At 36.7% G+C, this 16,620-nt stretch overlaps 2 protein-coding genes across 2 annotated transcripts; both read right to left on the bottom strand.

Moving 5' to 3' along the window:
- Window positions 1-6,069: 6,069 nt before the first annotated feature.
- Window positions 6,070-11,495, bottom strand: mtg1 (mitochondrial ribosome-associated GTPase 1). The gene is made up of 11 exons (XM_060872807.1): window positions 11,202-11,495; window positions 9,546-9,610; window positions 9,224-9,328; window positions 9,052-9,138; window positions 8,913-8,969; window positions 8,242-8,332; window positions 8,095-8,156; window positions 7,738-7,834; window positions 6,823-6,904; window positions 6,530-6,642; window positions 6,070-6,405 (listed from the first exon to the last, which is right to left on the bottom strand). The coding sequence occupies exons 1-11, from the start codon at window positions 11,302-11,304 to the stop codon at window positions 6,308-6,310; spliced, it is 960 nt and encodes a 319-aa protein (XP_060728790.1). The 5' UTR covers window positions 11,305-11,495; the 3' UTR covers window positions 6,070-6,307.
- Window positions 11,496-12,587: 1,092 nt separating this feature from the next.
- On the bottom strand, window positions 12,588-15,182 carry LOC132846794 (E3 ubiquitin-protein ligase TRIM62-like). The gene is made up of 6 exons (XM_060871509.1): window positions 14,601-15,182; window positions 14,276-14,371; window positions 13,856-14,089; window positions 13,727-13,749; window positions 13,234-13,247; window positions 12,588-13,153 (listed from the first exon to the last, which is right to left on the bottom strand). Exons 1-6 carry the CDS (start codon window positions 15,180-15,182, stop codon window positions 12,588-12,590), a joined length of 1,515 nt encoding a protein of 504 aa, XP_060727492.1.
- Window positions 15,183-16,620: the final 1,438 nt, after the last annotated feature.

Raw genomic sequence — 16,620 nt, 5'->3', positions numbered from 1 at the left:
GACAGCAGAAGACCATGTCAGGTTCCACTCCTTTTTTTCCCCCCTACCCTCTTACATACCCTCAACAGTTGAACCCATTCCCTCATTATAACATGTTTGAGGTCTATAAACATTTTCTGGGTTAATTATTGTTGTGCTAACCTAAACAGAAGAAGAATGAGTTGTTGATTGCTCATTTCACTCTCCTGCTCCAGTTGATTTTAACCTAAACACGCCCTCTCCAAACCTAAACACTCCTGAGCACTAAACGAATAGACAAAGGGTTAAGTAGTCGGATACTGTATTCATTTCCTTTAGAGGACATTTAGTCTACACCAAGATATAAACTCACACACACGCGTGCGCACACGCATGCACACACGCATGCACACACACACACACACGCATGCACACACACACACACACTTTCTACTGTAGGGTTGCGCGCACTGGAGCTCTCTCCGCCATCACTCTACCGGTTACTGTCATGTATTAACATCCTTACATAACACCTGCATGAGAAGAGCAGAGGTAAACTGCACGGATTTGGGAGAGCATCCACAGCAAAAGGCAGAGGTAAGTCCGATCAGTGTTGATTACAGGCTTTCTTAATTAGGGTGCGGATGCAGGATGAGTGAATGGAGCCGAATCCTACTCAGAAATCTACTCAGGTTTTCAACAATGCTGGCATCTTATATTTAACGCCATTTGTCATGCAACATATAAATGCAAAATGTGCTATAGATCAGGAGTCAAGACCAAGGATAAATAGTGCCACAGAAGCCTAGAGAGTATATCAAAGGTAGTAGCCTAAACGCATTGGGTGTAGTCTAGGCAATATTGCTATTTTTAATCTCTTATTCCCACCCCAGATTAGAGTCATATTAAAAATAAGATTATTTGCTTAATCCTACATAGAGTTTACCTGAGCAACTGCAAATAACCTTCAACTACTTAAATATGACTAAAATACCGACTCTGACGCGTGATGCATTATATATATAAGCACTCTATTATTTATTTGCATGTACATGTCACAGATTATCCCTGACAAGAACCGTTAATTCCATTTTCATGTTTTTGGTTATTTGCAGAACAATACAAATGCAGCCTTTTGTTTTCTGTACGCATGTAGGCCTAATAATCAGTGGAATAAACCACACTGTAGTTTCTTACATTCACAAATTGTACATGATTTTCAAGCTCTGCGTTAGGCTGCCATTTCGTTTTGACCTATTTTCAACACAACAGCCCAGCTCTCATACAAACAACAGACTATGCAGTCCACTTCATAATTATTGGCACCCTTAGACTCTGTGGATCCTGTGAATCATCTCCTGTTCGAAGAACAACACTGACAAAGTCATTATGCAAGTGGGTAAATTGCTCTAAAATATACACTCACCGGCCACTTTATTAGGTACACCTTACTACTGTAGTATCGGGATGGACCCCCTTTTGCCTTCAGAACTGCCTTAATCCTTCGAGGCATAGATTCAACAAGGTACTGGAAACATTCCTCAGAGATTTTGGTCCATATTGACATATTGCATCAACTGCATCACGCAGTTGATGCAGATTTGTCGGCTGCACATCCATGATGCTAATCTCCCGTTCCACCACATCCCAAAGGTGCTCTATTGGACTGAGATCTGGTGACTGTGGAGGCCATTTGAGTACAGTGAACTCATTGTCATGTTCAAGAAACCAGCCTGAGATGATTCGCGCTTTATGACATGGCGCGTTATCCTGCTGGAAGTATCCATCAGAAGATGGGTACACTGTGGTCATAAAGGGATGGACATGGTCAGCAACAATACAAGGCTGTGGCATTGACACGATGCTCAATTGGTACTAATGGGCCCAAAGTGTGCCAAGAAAATATCCCCCACACCATTACACCACCACCAGCCTGAACGTTGGTACAAGGCAGGATAGATCCATGCTTTCATGTTGTTGACGCCAAATTCTGACCCTACCATCCGAATGTCGCAGCAGAAATCGAGACTCATCAGACCAGTCAACATTTTTCCAATCTTCTATTGTCCAATTTTGGTGAGCCTGTGCGAATTGTAGCCTCAGTTTCCTGTTAGCTGTCAGGAGTGGCACCCGGTGTGGTCTTCTGCTGCTGTAGCCCATCTGCCTCAAGGTTCGACGTGTTGTGTGTTCAGAGATGCTCCTCTGCATACCTCGGTTGTAACGAGTGGTTATTTCAGTTACTGTTGCCTTTCTATCAGCTCGAACCAGTCTGGCCATTCTCCTCTGACCTCTGGCATCAACAAGGCATTTGCGCCCACAGAACTGCCGCTCACTGGATATTTTCTCTTTTTCGGACCATTCTCTGCAAACCCTAGAGATGGTTGTGCGTGAAAATCCCAGTAGATCAGCAGTTTCTGAAATACTCAGACCAGCCCGTCTGGCACCAACAACCATGCCACGTTCAGAGTCACTTAAATCACCTTTCTTCCCCATTCTGACGCTCGGTTTGAACTGCAGCAGATCATCTTGACCATGTCTACATGCCTTAATGCATTGAGTTGCTGCCATGTGATTGGCTGATTAGAAATTTGTGTTAACGAGCAGTTGGACGGTGAGTGTAAGTATTGCTTATTCTACACAGTATAGTGGGGAGCCTAAAGCTAAATCCAAGGGTCATGCTGGACAGGGTGTGAACCCATTACACAAACACACACCGACTCACTACTGACAATTTAGAGATGCCAATCCGCCTACCACACATTTTGATGGGGAGTAAACTGGAGTACTCTAATCATATCCCTAAAGAAGCACTTTTTATTGTGTTCAGCATGCCACTCAGGTGTTATTTATATGGCACAATATAAACTAGCTTAAACTATCTACAGTATGTTCAGCATTGCAATCATGAAAAATGTCCAGCTGCTCGTCCTGCCAACTGAGTAGGGGCCAAGTGAACATTAAATATTTAATGCTGTTTAATGCTGTTTAGTATACCATTATATTGTCACGTTATATACACTTACTGTCCAATTTATTAGGATCACCTGTACATTCATGCAGTTGTCAAATCAGACAATCGGTGCAAGGCATAAAATAATGCATATACAGGACAGGAACTATAGTTGTTGTTCAGATCAATCATCAGAATGAAGAAAAATTGTTATCTCTGTGACTTTATCCATGGACTAATTGTTGGTGCCAGATGGGCTGGTTTGAGAATGGGGCAACATCCTATAAGTGAACCATCTGTAGGCCTGGACACTTTTTGAAAGATATCACTAGACTGCTTTAGACTGCTTAGAGCTCACAGGAAGCAACTTAAATATGCAATCGTTACAACCTGATTTATTTTTAATATTTAGTTTCCAGTTCTGGTTCCAGTGCAAGTTCAAGTTACTGTATCCTTCCTGTCAGCTCAAACCAATTTGTACAATTTTCTATGACTTCTCTTATCAAGGCATTTCTACAAACAGAACTGTCTCTCTGTGTCTGTTGTTTTTCACACCATTCTGTATAAATACTAGAGACTGTTTTGTGTGAAAACCCCACAAGATCAGCAGTATCTGAAATAATCAAAAGCAGCGCATCTAGCACAATACCAATCCATGTCACTGAGATCAGATTTTTTTCTACATTCTGTTTTTTGTGAACGTTAAATGAAGCAATGAACCTGTATCTACATGATTTGTTTTATTGTGCTGCTGCCATAAGATTGGCTGATTATTTACTTCCTGAATGTGCAGGTTTCCTCATAAACTGGACGATGAAGATTAGCTAGTCAGGTTTATCCTTACAATTTCAAACTTGCTAAAACAAAACACATTTCTATTGTAATATTTTATGGACCTTACATCAAGCAAGTAGTTATTATATGTCTTAAAATAAGTGAAGATAAGTAATTGAAGTACTGACCATATATAATTGCCTACTGTATATTGACATTTAGGAAATAAATAGGTTGGTGGGGTTAGCAGCAGGTTACAGAAACTAGAGAGAGTTTAATCAGTGGTAGTAAGAAGATGGTGTGCAGACACTTCCAAACAATGAGACTGAATAAAGAAAGACCTTGAATACTAATGCAATTTCTTCAAGAATTGTTTATGTATTTCCTTTTTATCAGTAATTGAAGAGCTACAAACAATCTTGCTTTATCATGAAAGTATTTGTTTTCTTTTATTTCAGGTTGTTCCAGAATGAACCGGGCCATAGCCACCTGCTGCATATTCCTGCTTCTCTCTGCTTTCTTGTGCGACCAGGTGATGTCCAAAGGTGGCAGAGGAGGTGCCAGGGGTTCTGCTCGGGGTTCTGCTAGAGGTTCCGGTCGAGGCGGTGCACACGGCGGACGAACATCCCGAATCGGTGGCTCAAATTCTGTGAGGGTTGCAGGAGCGGCTGCAGCCGGTGCTGCAGTAGCGCTGGGAGCCGGAGGATGGTACGCTTCGGCTCAACGCAAACCAGAAGACAGCTCAGAGGATGGAGACAATTATTACAGAAACAGGACAGACTTGGAAATTTACCTCACCCAAACGTCTAGTGCAGTAACTCATGATTTCAAATATAATGGACTGTTCTCATTAATACTGCCAATAAACTTTCTGCTTCCTTGAGGCTGGAATCAGAAGCTTTTTGAGAGCTTGAACGATTCAAGTTTACTGTGCAATGTGTATGCCTAGTATTTTTAATGCAATGCACGGTTGCACTTCATAAAGAAACCTGGTTTTAGAAGTGGTAGACTGATCGCTCACAACATTTAAACAAGCTTTTACAGGACTTCATTGGTTTTAATACATATTATGTTTCAGCAAGAATAGTAAAGAATGAATATAATCATCAAATTTAAACGAGCAGATAATTTAAAAAGCTATTAAAACTGTGGATATATTTCACTTCATCACTGTTACTGTATAGAACAAACAATACTCTGCTTGGATATGTAATCCCTATACACCTCTGTTAAGGAAGCCAAACACTAGAAATATTTACTGTTACAAAAGCCATTGAATTGTTAATAATGAAATTTAAACAGCATTGAACAAGTCTTGCATAGTTTTTAAAATATAAACATTTTTATAAAATATTTAAAACAGAATTTTTCAACACTGGGAAAAACAACTGATATCTGAATCAAACATTGAGATAAAGCTACTTTGAAATTCAAGGAGGTTAATTCAGAATAAATAAATAGAGACGTCATTTTTTCAAATAAAACATTTCATTTCTTTGAATGAAAAGTGTATTTAAATTTTAGTATTGAGAATTCAATGGATTTTAACATTCAAATGTCTTTTTTTTGATTCCATACACTAGGCTGATAGATTATCTAGCAAAATTTTTTCTTCATAAGAGCCAATGTGCCGTGGTATTTTCCTGACAACCCTGTACCAATATTTGATACATCACAATGGCAAAACTAAGCCTTTTAGGGTTATTCCTTAAATCGAAGAGTGAGCTGAATAACAAATGCTAGCTAGCAGATTGCATACACTGCCAGTCAGGGTATACTTTTTAAAAAGACTTCTAATAGTCTATACATACATACAAGGAGGGTAATCTTAACAGCATAGAGAGTGTTAGTAGTTACTGTATTAATTCTTTCTTGTAACTGAGTCTGTCTGCCTTGTTTTTCAGACAAATTCTTGCCATGCTTCTAGTATACTGTATAACCGATTATTAGAACAAGTTTTGTTATAAATCATATAAACGGCAATTTATACAAGTTTGTAATTGTTCACACTTGTAATAGAACAGAATAGAAGTTATTTATTTCTAAGTATTTTAGCAACTGACAATACTAAAGATGAATACTATATCTTTCAATGTAACTTCAATATTTACTCATGCAATTACAGATTAAACAACATGACAACAAACTTGTCCCCCATGTGTTAGATAAGATTTTTAGGATTACATATAAAAAGCTGTTTTTTTTTCATTGCTTATTTACAATACCTGTGAAGTATATTTACGAAGACTGTGAAATTATTATAAGCCCAGATCATTGTATGTGTGTGTATAGTAGTCTGACTAGGAAAAAAATCAATGTTAGAGCTTTTTTTTTTTTTTTTTTTTAAAAAAAAAGATGTTTAAATGAAAGTATTTACTGTATCATTTATTATAGGTGCTGTTTTAATATTGCACAAGAAATCTCTTTTTATGTAACTATATTTTATTTCATTTATTTGTATGACATCACAGAACTGTAAGAAACCCCACCAAAGCATTTTATCAAAGCAAAAGCAAATTTAGTCAATTTAATAATACAGGATTATCACAGTTACCATTACCATGAATATCATATCATGAATATCATGAATCTCTCATTAGCATATGCAGCATCTTTTGGGATTTTTTAGTCAAGCATGACTTTCCCCAGCTCTCCTTTTCGGAAAGCTCTGATGAAGTCATAGGCTGCAGCGGTGTAGTTAGGCATTCTGACCGTTATGTCACCTATGGAATTAAAAGTAAAATAAATAATTATTTCTTGCAGTCCAAGACTAGTGTTTCCATTTCTGTGTTGCAAATGATTCTTCACTGATACTTTATTTTGCGTCATGTAATGATATTCACTCACCTACTCCTGTGATGGCTTTCACTCGCTGAGTCTTACCGAGCTTAACAGCGATACATTTCAGCACATGTCGAATATCATCAGATGGTGATTCTAGATCATACCTCTCCACATAGCTAAGACAATGTTCATATCAGGATTTTTTTAAATTAAAAACATTGAATGACTTTTTATATGCGAATAACTTTAAATCATTAATGCATTTATTTTTATTTATTTATTTTTTTTTTTTAGAAAAGCTGAACGCTTTTTATGGTCCAAAAAAAGTACATATCAATCGTCTATACGTTACCTACCCAAACCGTTCAAGTCTGTTGAGTGTAAAAAGCAGATAATCAGCGATTATATCTTCACCAACCAAGTGGTCCAGTATAGTACCTGCAAGAAAAAAAAATTCTTTGCGACTTCACACTAATTTCTAGCAATGTTATAGTTAAGGACCTGTCTCTAATCCAGTGTTGCTCACCTGGTATCCAAGTGTTCTGTGCATCGGTTTAGATTAAACAGCACTGACTGAATACATAATCTTCCATAATTATCTATAATAAAGGTGTATTGTTGCATAGTGAAATATGTTGTACAAAAAAATACAAATAAATCTAGGATTTAAATAAGTTGCACTTTAAGATGTTGTTGCACAGAGGAATTATACAGTCTACTGGACACTGGTAGGAATGATTTCCTGTGTCGCTCTGTGGAGCACGTTGGTTGGCAAAAAAAGATAGCATTTTCTACCACAGACTCATAAAATATCTTCAGCATCGTCTGGCAGATGTTGAAGGACCTCAGCCTCCTCAGCAAGTATAGAGACGGCTTCAGAATTCTTAGTCCAGTTCAGTTCTCCTCTGCTAAAGAAACTCTTAAGCCCCTTAAAAGTCCTTCTCTCTACTCCTAACACTTTTTGACCTTATGAGCCCCTTTTAAAAGTTAACAACTTGTATCTTTACTAGGATCTTCTGTTTAATATTATGGGGAAATGCCCACATGCCCACAAAATGTTCTTAGAATTGCGTCACTAGGAGCAACTCTAAAATTTTAAATGGCTCGGGCTGAATCATGAAGGCTGTTCAATCTTTAACCCATATATCTGATTACTATCAGATTATTTATTCGCATGTAAATGTATCTATTGCGTTGCCAGCAAGGAGAGAGTAACCATGTAGAATGTTCCTAAGGACTGGTCTGGAAATCACTGCACCACACAATCTTACCACATAACGCGAGTTTCATCCCAGTTTCTACATTCTCGATCTTAGGAGCCAGCACACCCGGTGTGTCCAGCACATGTATGACGGGTCTTTCACACACCTGATAACACACACATTGTGCTTATGATCAGAAAAGGGCAGAGGTTTCCAGGCAATCACACAAAAGAAAGATTATGATCAAGCAAACTTAGTCCAATTAGCAGCACAATGGAATTTATAAGGAGCTAGACATATCCATTAGCATGCATCCACCTTACCAGTCAGTATATGTTCTCATTTAAATCATATAGAAAGACAAAGTGGAAAAACAATGCATCAGAGAAAAATTTGGTCTTATTTAAACACTGTCAGCGAAAATACCTGGATTTTGGTCAGAACAGCTTTGGTAATTCCAGGTTCACCTCCAACCCTTGAGGCTTTGCCTATATTAAAATTTATTTATAAGTTTAAAAAAATTAATCATTTTATAGAACAGAATAAAAAACAATTGCAACATGTACAATTTACCTTTTTTCAGGTTTGTTCTTCTTAAAGCATTAATGAGTGAAGACTTGCCAACGTTTGGCACTCCAACCACCATTACGCAATAACTTCTGTTCTGTGCAGTGACGAAAATGTACCGAATTTATTTATTTAGCTACATCTATACAAACTGGAAATTAATGGATATGGGCATATAACAGCCAGTAATTAAACTGAAGAATGATTTTAGGTTTTTTTTTTTCTCCCACCCTGTATATATCATATAAAATAATTAAGAAAGCAAAGTGCATCATTTAAAGAATAAAAGCAGACAGGACACTAAATAGTAATGGATTGGTGTCATGTAAGAATTAATTAATTAAAGAATAGCACATTTTTCTTTATGTCAATTTGCAGTTACATGCATTTAATGTTGTGATGATGTTGTGGAACATCTGCAAAACAAGTTAGTGCTTATATATCAAATATTATACATTATCGTTTAAGTCACCACACGTTTTAATTCCTCCCTGTGCAAGATAACATATTAGCACATTAATATAAATTTTGCAAATTATGTTACAGACGTTCTTGCAGAAGAAAATCAAAATCAAGGTTCACCTTCTAACTAATCAGGATCGAGAATCCAACAATGTTTGAATTCTCAGAATTTGTAGTATATTTTAAAGAGAAAAAAGAAATGTAGCTCTGCTCACCTCCTCTCTGTGGAAACGAGGCGCGTTCTCTATTGTGTCTGTTACAAGAGGAATTATCTACAACACAACAAACAATGTTACTAGAAATGAAAGTATATTAAAAGAATTTTTTTTTTTAAATGTGACTAGTTATGCTCACCTTTTTGATACTCATGTCTCTTTGCTTTAGACAGTCTGTGAACATGACGTTTTTAACTCCATCTTTCTCAAGACGTTTCAGGACACTCTGGAGAAATAAAGATTACACATTATAAAATCACTTACATGTTCAAAGAGATATACGTTACTTTAGTTTATGTCGATTGTGATACCAATTTGTTTGATGTGTCTGCCAGATCCATCTTATTCAGGATGAGTAAATGCGGCCGGACATCAAGGCTCTCTTGAAACAAAGGATTTCTTCCAGAAAATGGTATGTTTGCCAGTTAAAGAAGCTTTTAGAATGGTGTGCAATGAAACACTCATGCGTTTTGATTGTTCAAATACATTATTTCAGTTCTCATTATTTTTTTTCCAGATAAAAATCAGGCCTAACTCAGGCTGGAAGCAATTGAGAAAATTTAAAAGGCATGGAAGAGTTACAGGCTGGTACATGGAACCATGGATTTGTATTTGTTCCCTTGACAAGGATATTCTGGCATCATGGATTTCAATGATGCAGTCAACCTTCCTCAGACTGGCTCTCATCTGCTTGAGTCCTAAAAGGTGACACACTGAACTGATTACAGAAAGAACAACAAACTTCAATAATAAAAATAATAGTAATAATAAAGTTACAGTATTCATAGACGTTATATAGTAGTGACTGGTAGGTAATGACAATACTTTTATACAGTACATACACATGATGTGGACAACGATATATATGTCCAAAAAACATAACTGTAATATATAGACAGCGATATATACATATACTGTTATGGCATTGAAACAAATGCATGCCATCACAATATCTATAACATCTTGTCATATTGCTCAGGCCAAGGGACTGGAGACAGAAATCTTGTTAATGACAGTTTGATGCTGTGCTGAGAATGACCTGTAGCTGTAGCTGAGATTTTCTTTCTTTCTTTTTTCTTTCTTTCTTCACCAGCAATAGATGAGTATTTGGAGCTGCCAGTTAATGTACACTTCCAGTACAAGGTGTTAATGTACACTTCATGTACAAGGTGTCAATGTACACTTCATGTACAAGGTGCCAATGTACACTTCCAGTACAAGGTGTTAATGTACACTTCATGTACAAGGTGTTAATGTACACTTCATGTACAAGGTGTTAATGTACACTTCATGTACAAGGTGTCAATGTACACTTCCAGTACAAGGTGTCAATGTACACTTACTGTAAAAGGTGTTAATGTACACTTCATGTAAAAGGTGTCAATGTACACTTACTGTAAAAAGTGTTAATGTACACTTCATGTACAAGGTGTTAATGTACACTTCATGTATAAGGTGTCAATGTACACTTTATGTACAAGGTATCAATGTACACTTTACGTACAAGGTGTCAATGTACACTTTACGTACAAGGTGTCAATGTACACTTTATGTACAAGGTGTTAATGTACACTTCCAGTACAAGGTGTCAATGTGCACTTTATTTACAAGGTGTCAATGTACACTGTATGTACAAGGTGTCAATGTACACTTTATGTATAAGGTGTTAATGTACACTTCCAGTACAAGGTGTCAATGTACACTTTATGTACAAGGTATCAATGTACACAGTATGTACAAGGTGTCAATGTACACTTACTGTAAAAGGTGTTAATGTACACTTCATGTACAAGATGTCAATGTACACTTTATGTACAAGGTGTCAATGTACACTTTATGTACAAGGTGTTAATGTACACTTGCTGTAAAAGGTGTTAATGTACACTTGCTGTACAAGGTGTTAATGTATACTTCATGTACAAGGTGTTAATGTACACTTGCTGTACAAGGTGTTAATGTACACTTGCTGTACAAGGTGTTAATGTACACTTGCTGTACAAGGTGTTAATGTACACTTCATGTACAAGGTGTTAATGTACACTTGCTGTAAAAGGTGTCAATGTACACTTCATGTACAAGGTGTTAATGTACACTTCATGTACAAGGTGTTAATGTACACTTCATGTACAAGGTGTTAATGTACACTTGCTGTACAAGGTGCACTTACAGTGTAGATGCTGAGTGAATGATTATGATATGATGTCATGTATTAAGTTTATAGTAACTATAGTAACAAAATGAATCATTACACAGGACCATAAGACTTGTGCATTTGCTTTCCAAACAAACCTTTCGCCATATGTCCAGGGAACCAGTGAGCAACTTCTCTTTCTCCGAAATCAAACCCAGTCCTGAACCTGACAGCATTAAGTAAAGTGTGACAAAGCCTCATCTTCACTCGGGTAACTAGCTCTGTTTAAAGAGGAGTTGATCAGCCTTAACGGAATAGAAATAATTATGTGATTTGTTATTTATTGTGCTAAAACATGGCGTATTAAAACAAGCACGTTGACGAGCTATAATAGATAAACAGATTGTAAACAAACAAAAGCATGCTCTCTGCTCGGGTCACTGTGTTCTTCTGTGCTCCTCTCTGTTTATCTGACTTTAAAGCACGCGATCGCCCCCAACCGTTCGTAGGTTGTCATTTCAGATACAAAATAAGTTTATAGATACATGAGAAATTCATTAAGGTTTTGGCTCACTCACTCAAGTTAAAAACCTCTGGTTAAACATTGTTTAATGGCACAAAAAATATAATATTTATTTATAAACAGAATCCCCTTGAATATTTTATAGTAGTTCCAAACCCAGAGCAATCCACTTTTTATACACTTGAGCAATTAAAGCTTGTTAAGGGCCTCATTCAGGGGCCCAGCAGTGGCAGCTTGGTGGAATTCGAACTCCCAACCTTCCAATCATTAGTCTAACGCTTTAACCGCTAAGCTACAACATCATCCAACGTAATACACAAACAGCAGAGTTGGTTAGGTGAGTGTCAAATTGCACTATAACAGGTCGTGAAAAGTAAATAATTTATCATTACAATTCCATATTTAACCAAGCCAGACATCATATAAACACTTCATGTTTGTTCAATCACATTTTGTTGCCTATCAGAATGAGCCAATTAGAACCAAGCATGTTTCCTGTTTACGCTTGAAAGCAACTAGGCAGCTAAACTTTAGGGATAGAATGAGGGTTAACGAATTTCTGAAGGCCTCCTGCAGGTAGACAGGAAGAGTTGTATAAATGTCCTCACGTTATTTAGTGGCAACAGTATTTATACAGGGAAACTGGTTAATGATGGATTGATAACAGTTTATGCCACTGCTGCTTCTACTACTGTCTAACATTCACAAAAAATACAAGAGCACGAAATACTTAACAGTTTATTGGTACAGATGGAGAGCTTATTTAGTATATTTTCTCATCTGTCCCTGACATGAGAGTATATAAGCATTGTATCATGTTCAAATTTTTATGAACACAAATTCAGGACAGGACAAGAAATATGATACTAAACAACTGCATATGTTACATAACTTGTAACAGACACACACAGTGTCAATATCGGCAAGATGTTATATGCCGTCGGTGCATTATGACATAAAAACCTTCATCTGCAGTACCGTAGATGTTATAAGACCTAATAATCTTTTATTTTATAAGACCTCATTTTGGCCTCTCCGGCTTAATAAGGATGAGAGCTTGTGCATTTTGCTCATTTAAACAAAGGCAGGGGTTGAACAAAGGTCTCACTGGACCCGGAAATTCTACTGCAAACAAATGGAGCAATGCCATTGTGTCTGCATCATAGAAAGACACTGTTCCTTTCTCAATTTCCACACTGACCCCAACTTTCTGAATCTTCTTTTCAACTGCTAACATAGTCTCCTGAGAGCCATTACATACAAGATATCTTCCATTTCCATGATAGATGTAGCAGAATGTCTTGTTTATGAAGGTAAGGTCAGGAGTCACATTCTTCTCTCCTGCCTGCGTATTGGACTCACATGACAGACCGATTAGCCAGTACGGTTTCTCCCACACTGCAGTCTCCCAGTAATGAGAGCCACTGAGGAGTGACTCCTTGGCCAGGATGCTGTACTCAGTGCTGATGTGTTCTGTGTCTTTGCTTTCCTTCCTGTTCTTTTTGCTCCAGCGGACCTCCAGCAGGTCTTCAGAAACTTCCAGATTAGGATGTGCTGTATCTGCATCTAAGTGTATTTCCTTCATGTCTGGAAGAAGAAATGCTTCGTGTTGGTTATCATAAAAACATTCAGAATATATTTACAGTATATCATGCAATTGCACTTACTTGCCCACAGTCGCCTAGTGATTTGGAACACAGCTTTATAAAAACTTTCAGCCAGCTGTTGTACTATTTCCATCCTGTGGGTTTGTGTGTCCACTGATGGTAGTGATGTTGTTTTCAATTTTCCCCTGTTAACATGAAAAAATATTTATATGTTTAAATAAAAGGAAGTGGTGTACTTCAATGAGAAAACCGAAAATAGGAGGGAAACATTTTAAGAAAATTTCAGAAAATTAATTAAATGAATAAAAAAATGGACCACTTGGTTTCCAGACACTGTAGAAGAATGAGATATCACTAATAATGTCATTGCTTTTTAAAATGATCTGATAGCATACTTTTGTTATTTGTGAAAATAAAAAGAATATGTATGAAACCAAACATGCTGTCTTATTGGTGTAAATAATTGTTTTTTTTTTTATCTTTTTAAGGATATGCAAATTTTGCACTTGTCTCTATATGCAAAAAGAAAATTGGCAAAAATTGCATTACTCACCAAAATGTGTGCCTTTTGAGATTCTACAAAAATAAAATATTAACGTGATCTCCATAATAATAATAATAATAATAATAATAATAATAATAATAATAATAAAAACATTCTAAACACAGTTTGTCATGGTACCTTGAGAAGTTTTAACTCATTCTTTTCTTGGAGAAAAGATTTGCTTTCACTTAATAAAGAATCCATTTTTGTTATCTGCTGCTCCAAACACTCTCTCTTAGAATCCAACCACTTGTTGGTGTAAAATTCCTCCATTTCGATAATATCCATCATCAGCTGTTGATCCTTTACAATCAAGTCTTTTATTTGGCTGTATGTTTCTGCTATTCTGACTCTGGAGGTGTTGGCCAAAGACTGGAAAGCGCACACACAAATAATGCTTATTTTTCAGGAAATAACATTTAGGAAGATTTTGAAAAAAATCTGATTATTGAATTAAGCATCTTATAACAAGTTGAAAAGTTACATTCAAATAATAGTTTGCTAAGTGATTAAAAACAAATAAAATCTATAATATCTTTATGTTAAGTGAATATTTACAGATGTCTCTGACACCAATCGCTGCAGGTCTTGTAATGCACACTCAGCCTGGTGTCTGTTCTTCAGCAAAGCTGTGTCTCTTTCCTCCAGTGCTTTCTAAAGAGACTCTCAGAGAACCAGAGGACAGAAAAATACATGTTTAGGATCTTGAATTGTGATCTGTAAATATGTTTTGTCAAAACGTGAATGAAAAATGAACAAAAAATTAGAAATAAACAAATAAAATACATGCAAATGGAAAACAACTAAAAACATAATCACATTATAACACTATAATAAGTGTAATAAACTATAATACTATTACACGTAGATAATTGTCTCCTACCTTGAAATCCGAGCAGGCTTCTTGCAGCTGGATGATCCGGTGACCCTTGTGTGTCCCAAACACCACACAGAGACAGCACACAGCAACCTGGTCATCCTGACAAAACAGCTTCTGCTCCTCTCCATGCTCCTGACACTTATAGAAAAGCGGATCTTGGGTCAGTTCGATAAGTGTGTGTCCTCTCAGCCTTTCACTGTGCTGATGATGCAGAGTGTGAACTGAGCACAATGAAGCATCACAGTTCAGACAACTTTTCACAGCCACTGAAGTTCTCTCAATGCACTGATCGCACGTGATATCTGAAGAATGCATTAATGCAGTCTCTTCACTCACATGTCCACATGTGCTGGCATGCTTTACCTTTTGCTCCAGGTCTGTGTTGAGTTCAAGCTTTAGGTCAGGTGGAAGGAAGATCTGGCATTCAGGACAGAATCGCAGCCCTACCTCTGAGTCATTATCATCCTCGTTCCAGACGATACGGATGCAGGACTGGCAAAAGCTATGTCCACAGGGAAGACCTATAGGTTTTGTAAAGACATCCACACAGATGGGACATGTTAGTGCCTGGTCTTTAACCTCCATGTCTACTCTTGCTGAAGACCCTCCACTGAATGGACTGTGCTGGATTTCCATGAATGTTTTAGAGCTAAGGCTCAGGTTTCAGTGCTGTTGAGTGATGCATGGATCACTTTTCTACATTTATTATTGTAAGCTATTTAAAAAAAATACAATTACTGATACAATTTATGGTATAAATGGTAATAATAATAATAATAATAATAATAATAATAATAATAATAATAATAATAATTCATATCTGGTGGAAAATTATTTCTGATATTACATCCTTAAAATAAGTATCTAGGATATTATCCTTGAACATAATATCCTACATACATATTGAATAGAGTAGCAAGTTTAACAAGTTACAAAACCATCACTACTGCACAAATATGTGTAGTACAACCATGTGTAGTAGATATGGTTTTGAGTTTTTACAATAACAAAACATTAAACTGACATTTCAGGGCATATACCTACCATCAGTTTGATAAATAACTATAAAGAGAACAATATAATCACATCAGTAGATTACAATCTTTTACTCCAATCCCAAAATTTGCAAACTATTTTCACTAATTTCCTCAAAATCATTAACTTATGTACTAGATCCATTACTTACACATATTTGTAAAGAGATTCTACCAAAAACAAACTTCTAGTACAAATAATCAACTCCTGCTTTAGCACAAACTTTGTATGCAAATGAAAACCTGAACCAACCCTTGACCGAAGCATTCGGGCCCTCACGACCAGACTGTTTAACAGTTTCTTTCCACAAGTCATCAGACTCCTCAATAACAGAACTGAACTGTACTGAGCACAACACGCACATCAAGTGTATGGACTGCACAAACCTACACCAAATACACACTCTTCCATTATACATCCATCAAACTGTTTACATGCTGTTTTTACACACTGTTTTTTGCTCTTTGCACATGCTGTCTCACATTTCAGTTGATTGCTGTTTTGCACAATACTTTACATTACCTCATGCAACTGCTGCTATAATACTGTGTTCACTCCAGTATTTCTGCACACGCAATATTGTTTGAATGACAAACCTTCCATTTATAATCTAATATTTATATTAATCTTCATCTCAGAAATAAGAATAGAAAATAAACCCAAAACTTTAGAGTGGACTATTGTAAAGTTTTGCTGTCTGTATGGTCCAGAAAGTGCACAAACAAGCTCCAGTTAATAAAGACAACAGAAACCAGTGTCATTCTTTAAAACCAGAAGAATTGATCACATCATTTGGCTCCCAGTAAAATTACATTGACTGCTTGTCATTGTCTCTGTACTCATTCACTGACATTAAGGATAAAATCCAACCTAACCTGACCTAACTATCTTGTATACAATGGCTTGTAAACAGTGATGTGTAGTATCCTGTCTCTAACACTAGAGGGCGGAACACTTTTCCCGTCATATTAACGTGGTGGAGAAAAAA

The sequence above is a fragment of the Tachysurus vachellii genome, chromosome 6 (assembly GCF_030014155.1).
Source record: "Tachysurus vachellii isolate PV-2020 chromosome 6, HZAU_Pvac_v1, whole genome shotgun sequence".
NCBI classification, from domain to species: Eukaryota; Metazoa; Chordata; class Actinopteri; order Siluriformes; family Bagridae; genus Tachysurus; species Tachysurus vachellii.
The sequence above is the reverse complement of the archived record's forward strand: the minus strand, read 5'-3'. Positions and strand labels throughout refer to the sequence as shown.

Bases quoted from the DNA above. Each gene is read 5' to 3' on its own strand.
- mtg1 (XM_060872807.1), bottom strand. From the start codon at position 11,304: ATGAGGCTTTGTCACACTTTACTTAATGCTGTCAGGTTCAGGACTGGG. The intron at 7,835-8,094 runs GTATTTTCGCTG...GTGTGTTATCAG, and splicing joins CTGTTCTGACCAAAATCCAG to GTGTGTGAAAGACCCGTCAT. The intron at 6,905-7,737 runs GTAAGATTGTGT...TTTTTCTTGCAG, and splicing joins GATGAAACTCGCGTTATGTG to GTACTATACTGGACCACTTG.
- LOC132846794 (XM_060871509.1), bottom strand. From the start codon at position 15,182: ATGGAGGTTAAAGACCAGGCACTAACATGTCCCATCTGTGTGGATGTC. The intron at 14,372-14,600 runs GTAGGAGACAAT...GAGTCTCTTTAG, and splicing joins AAGCCTGCTCGGATTTCAAG to AAAGCACTGGAGGAAAGAGA. The intron at 14,090-14,275 runs GTAAATATTCAC...TGCGCTTTCCAG, and splicing joins GATTGGTGTCAGAGACATCT to TCTTTGGCCAACACCTCCAG.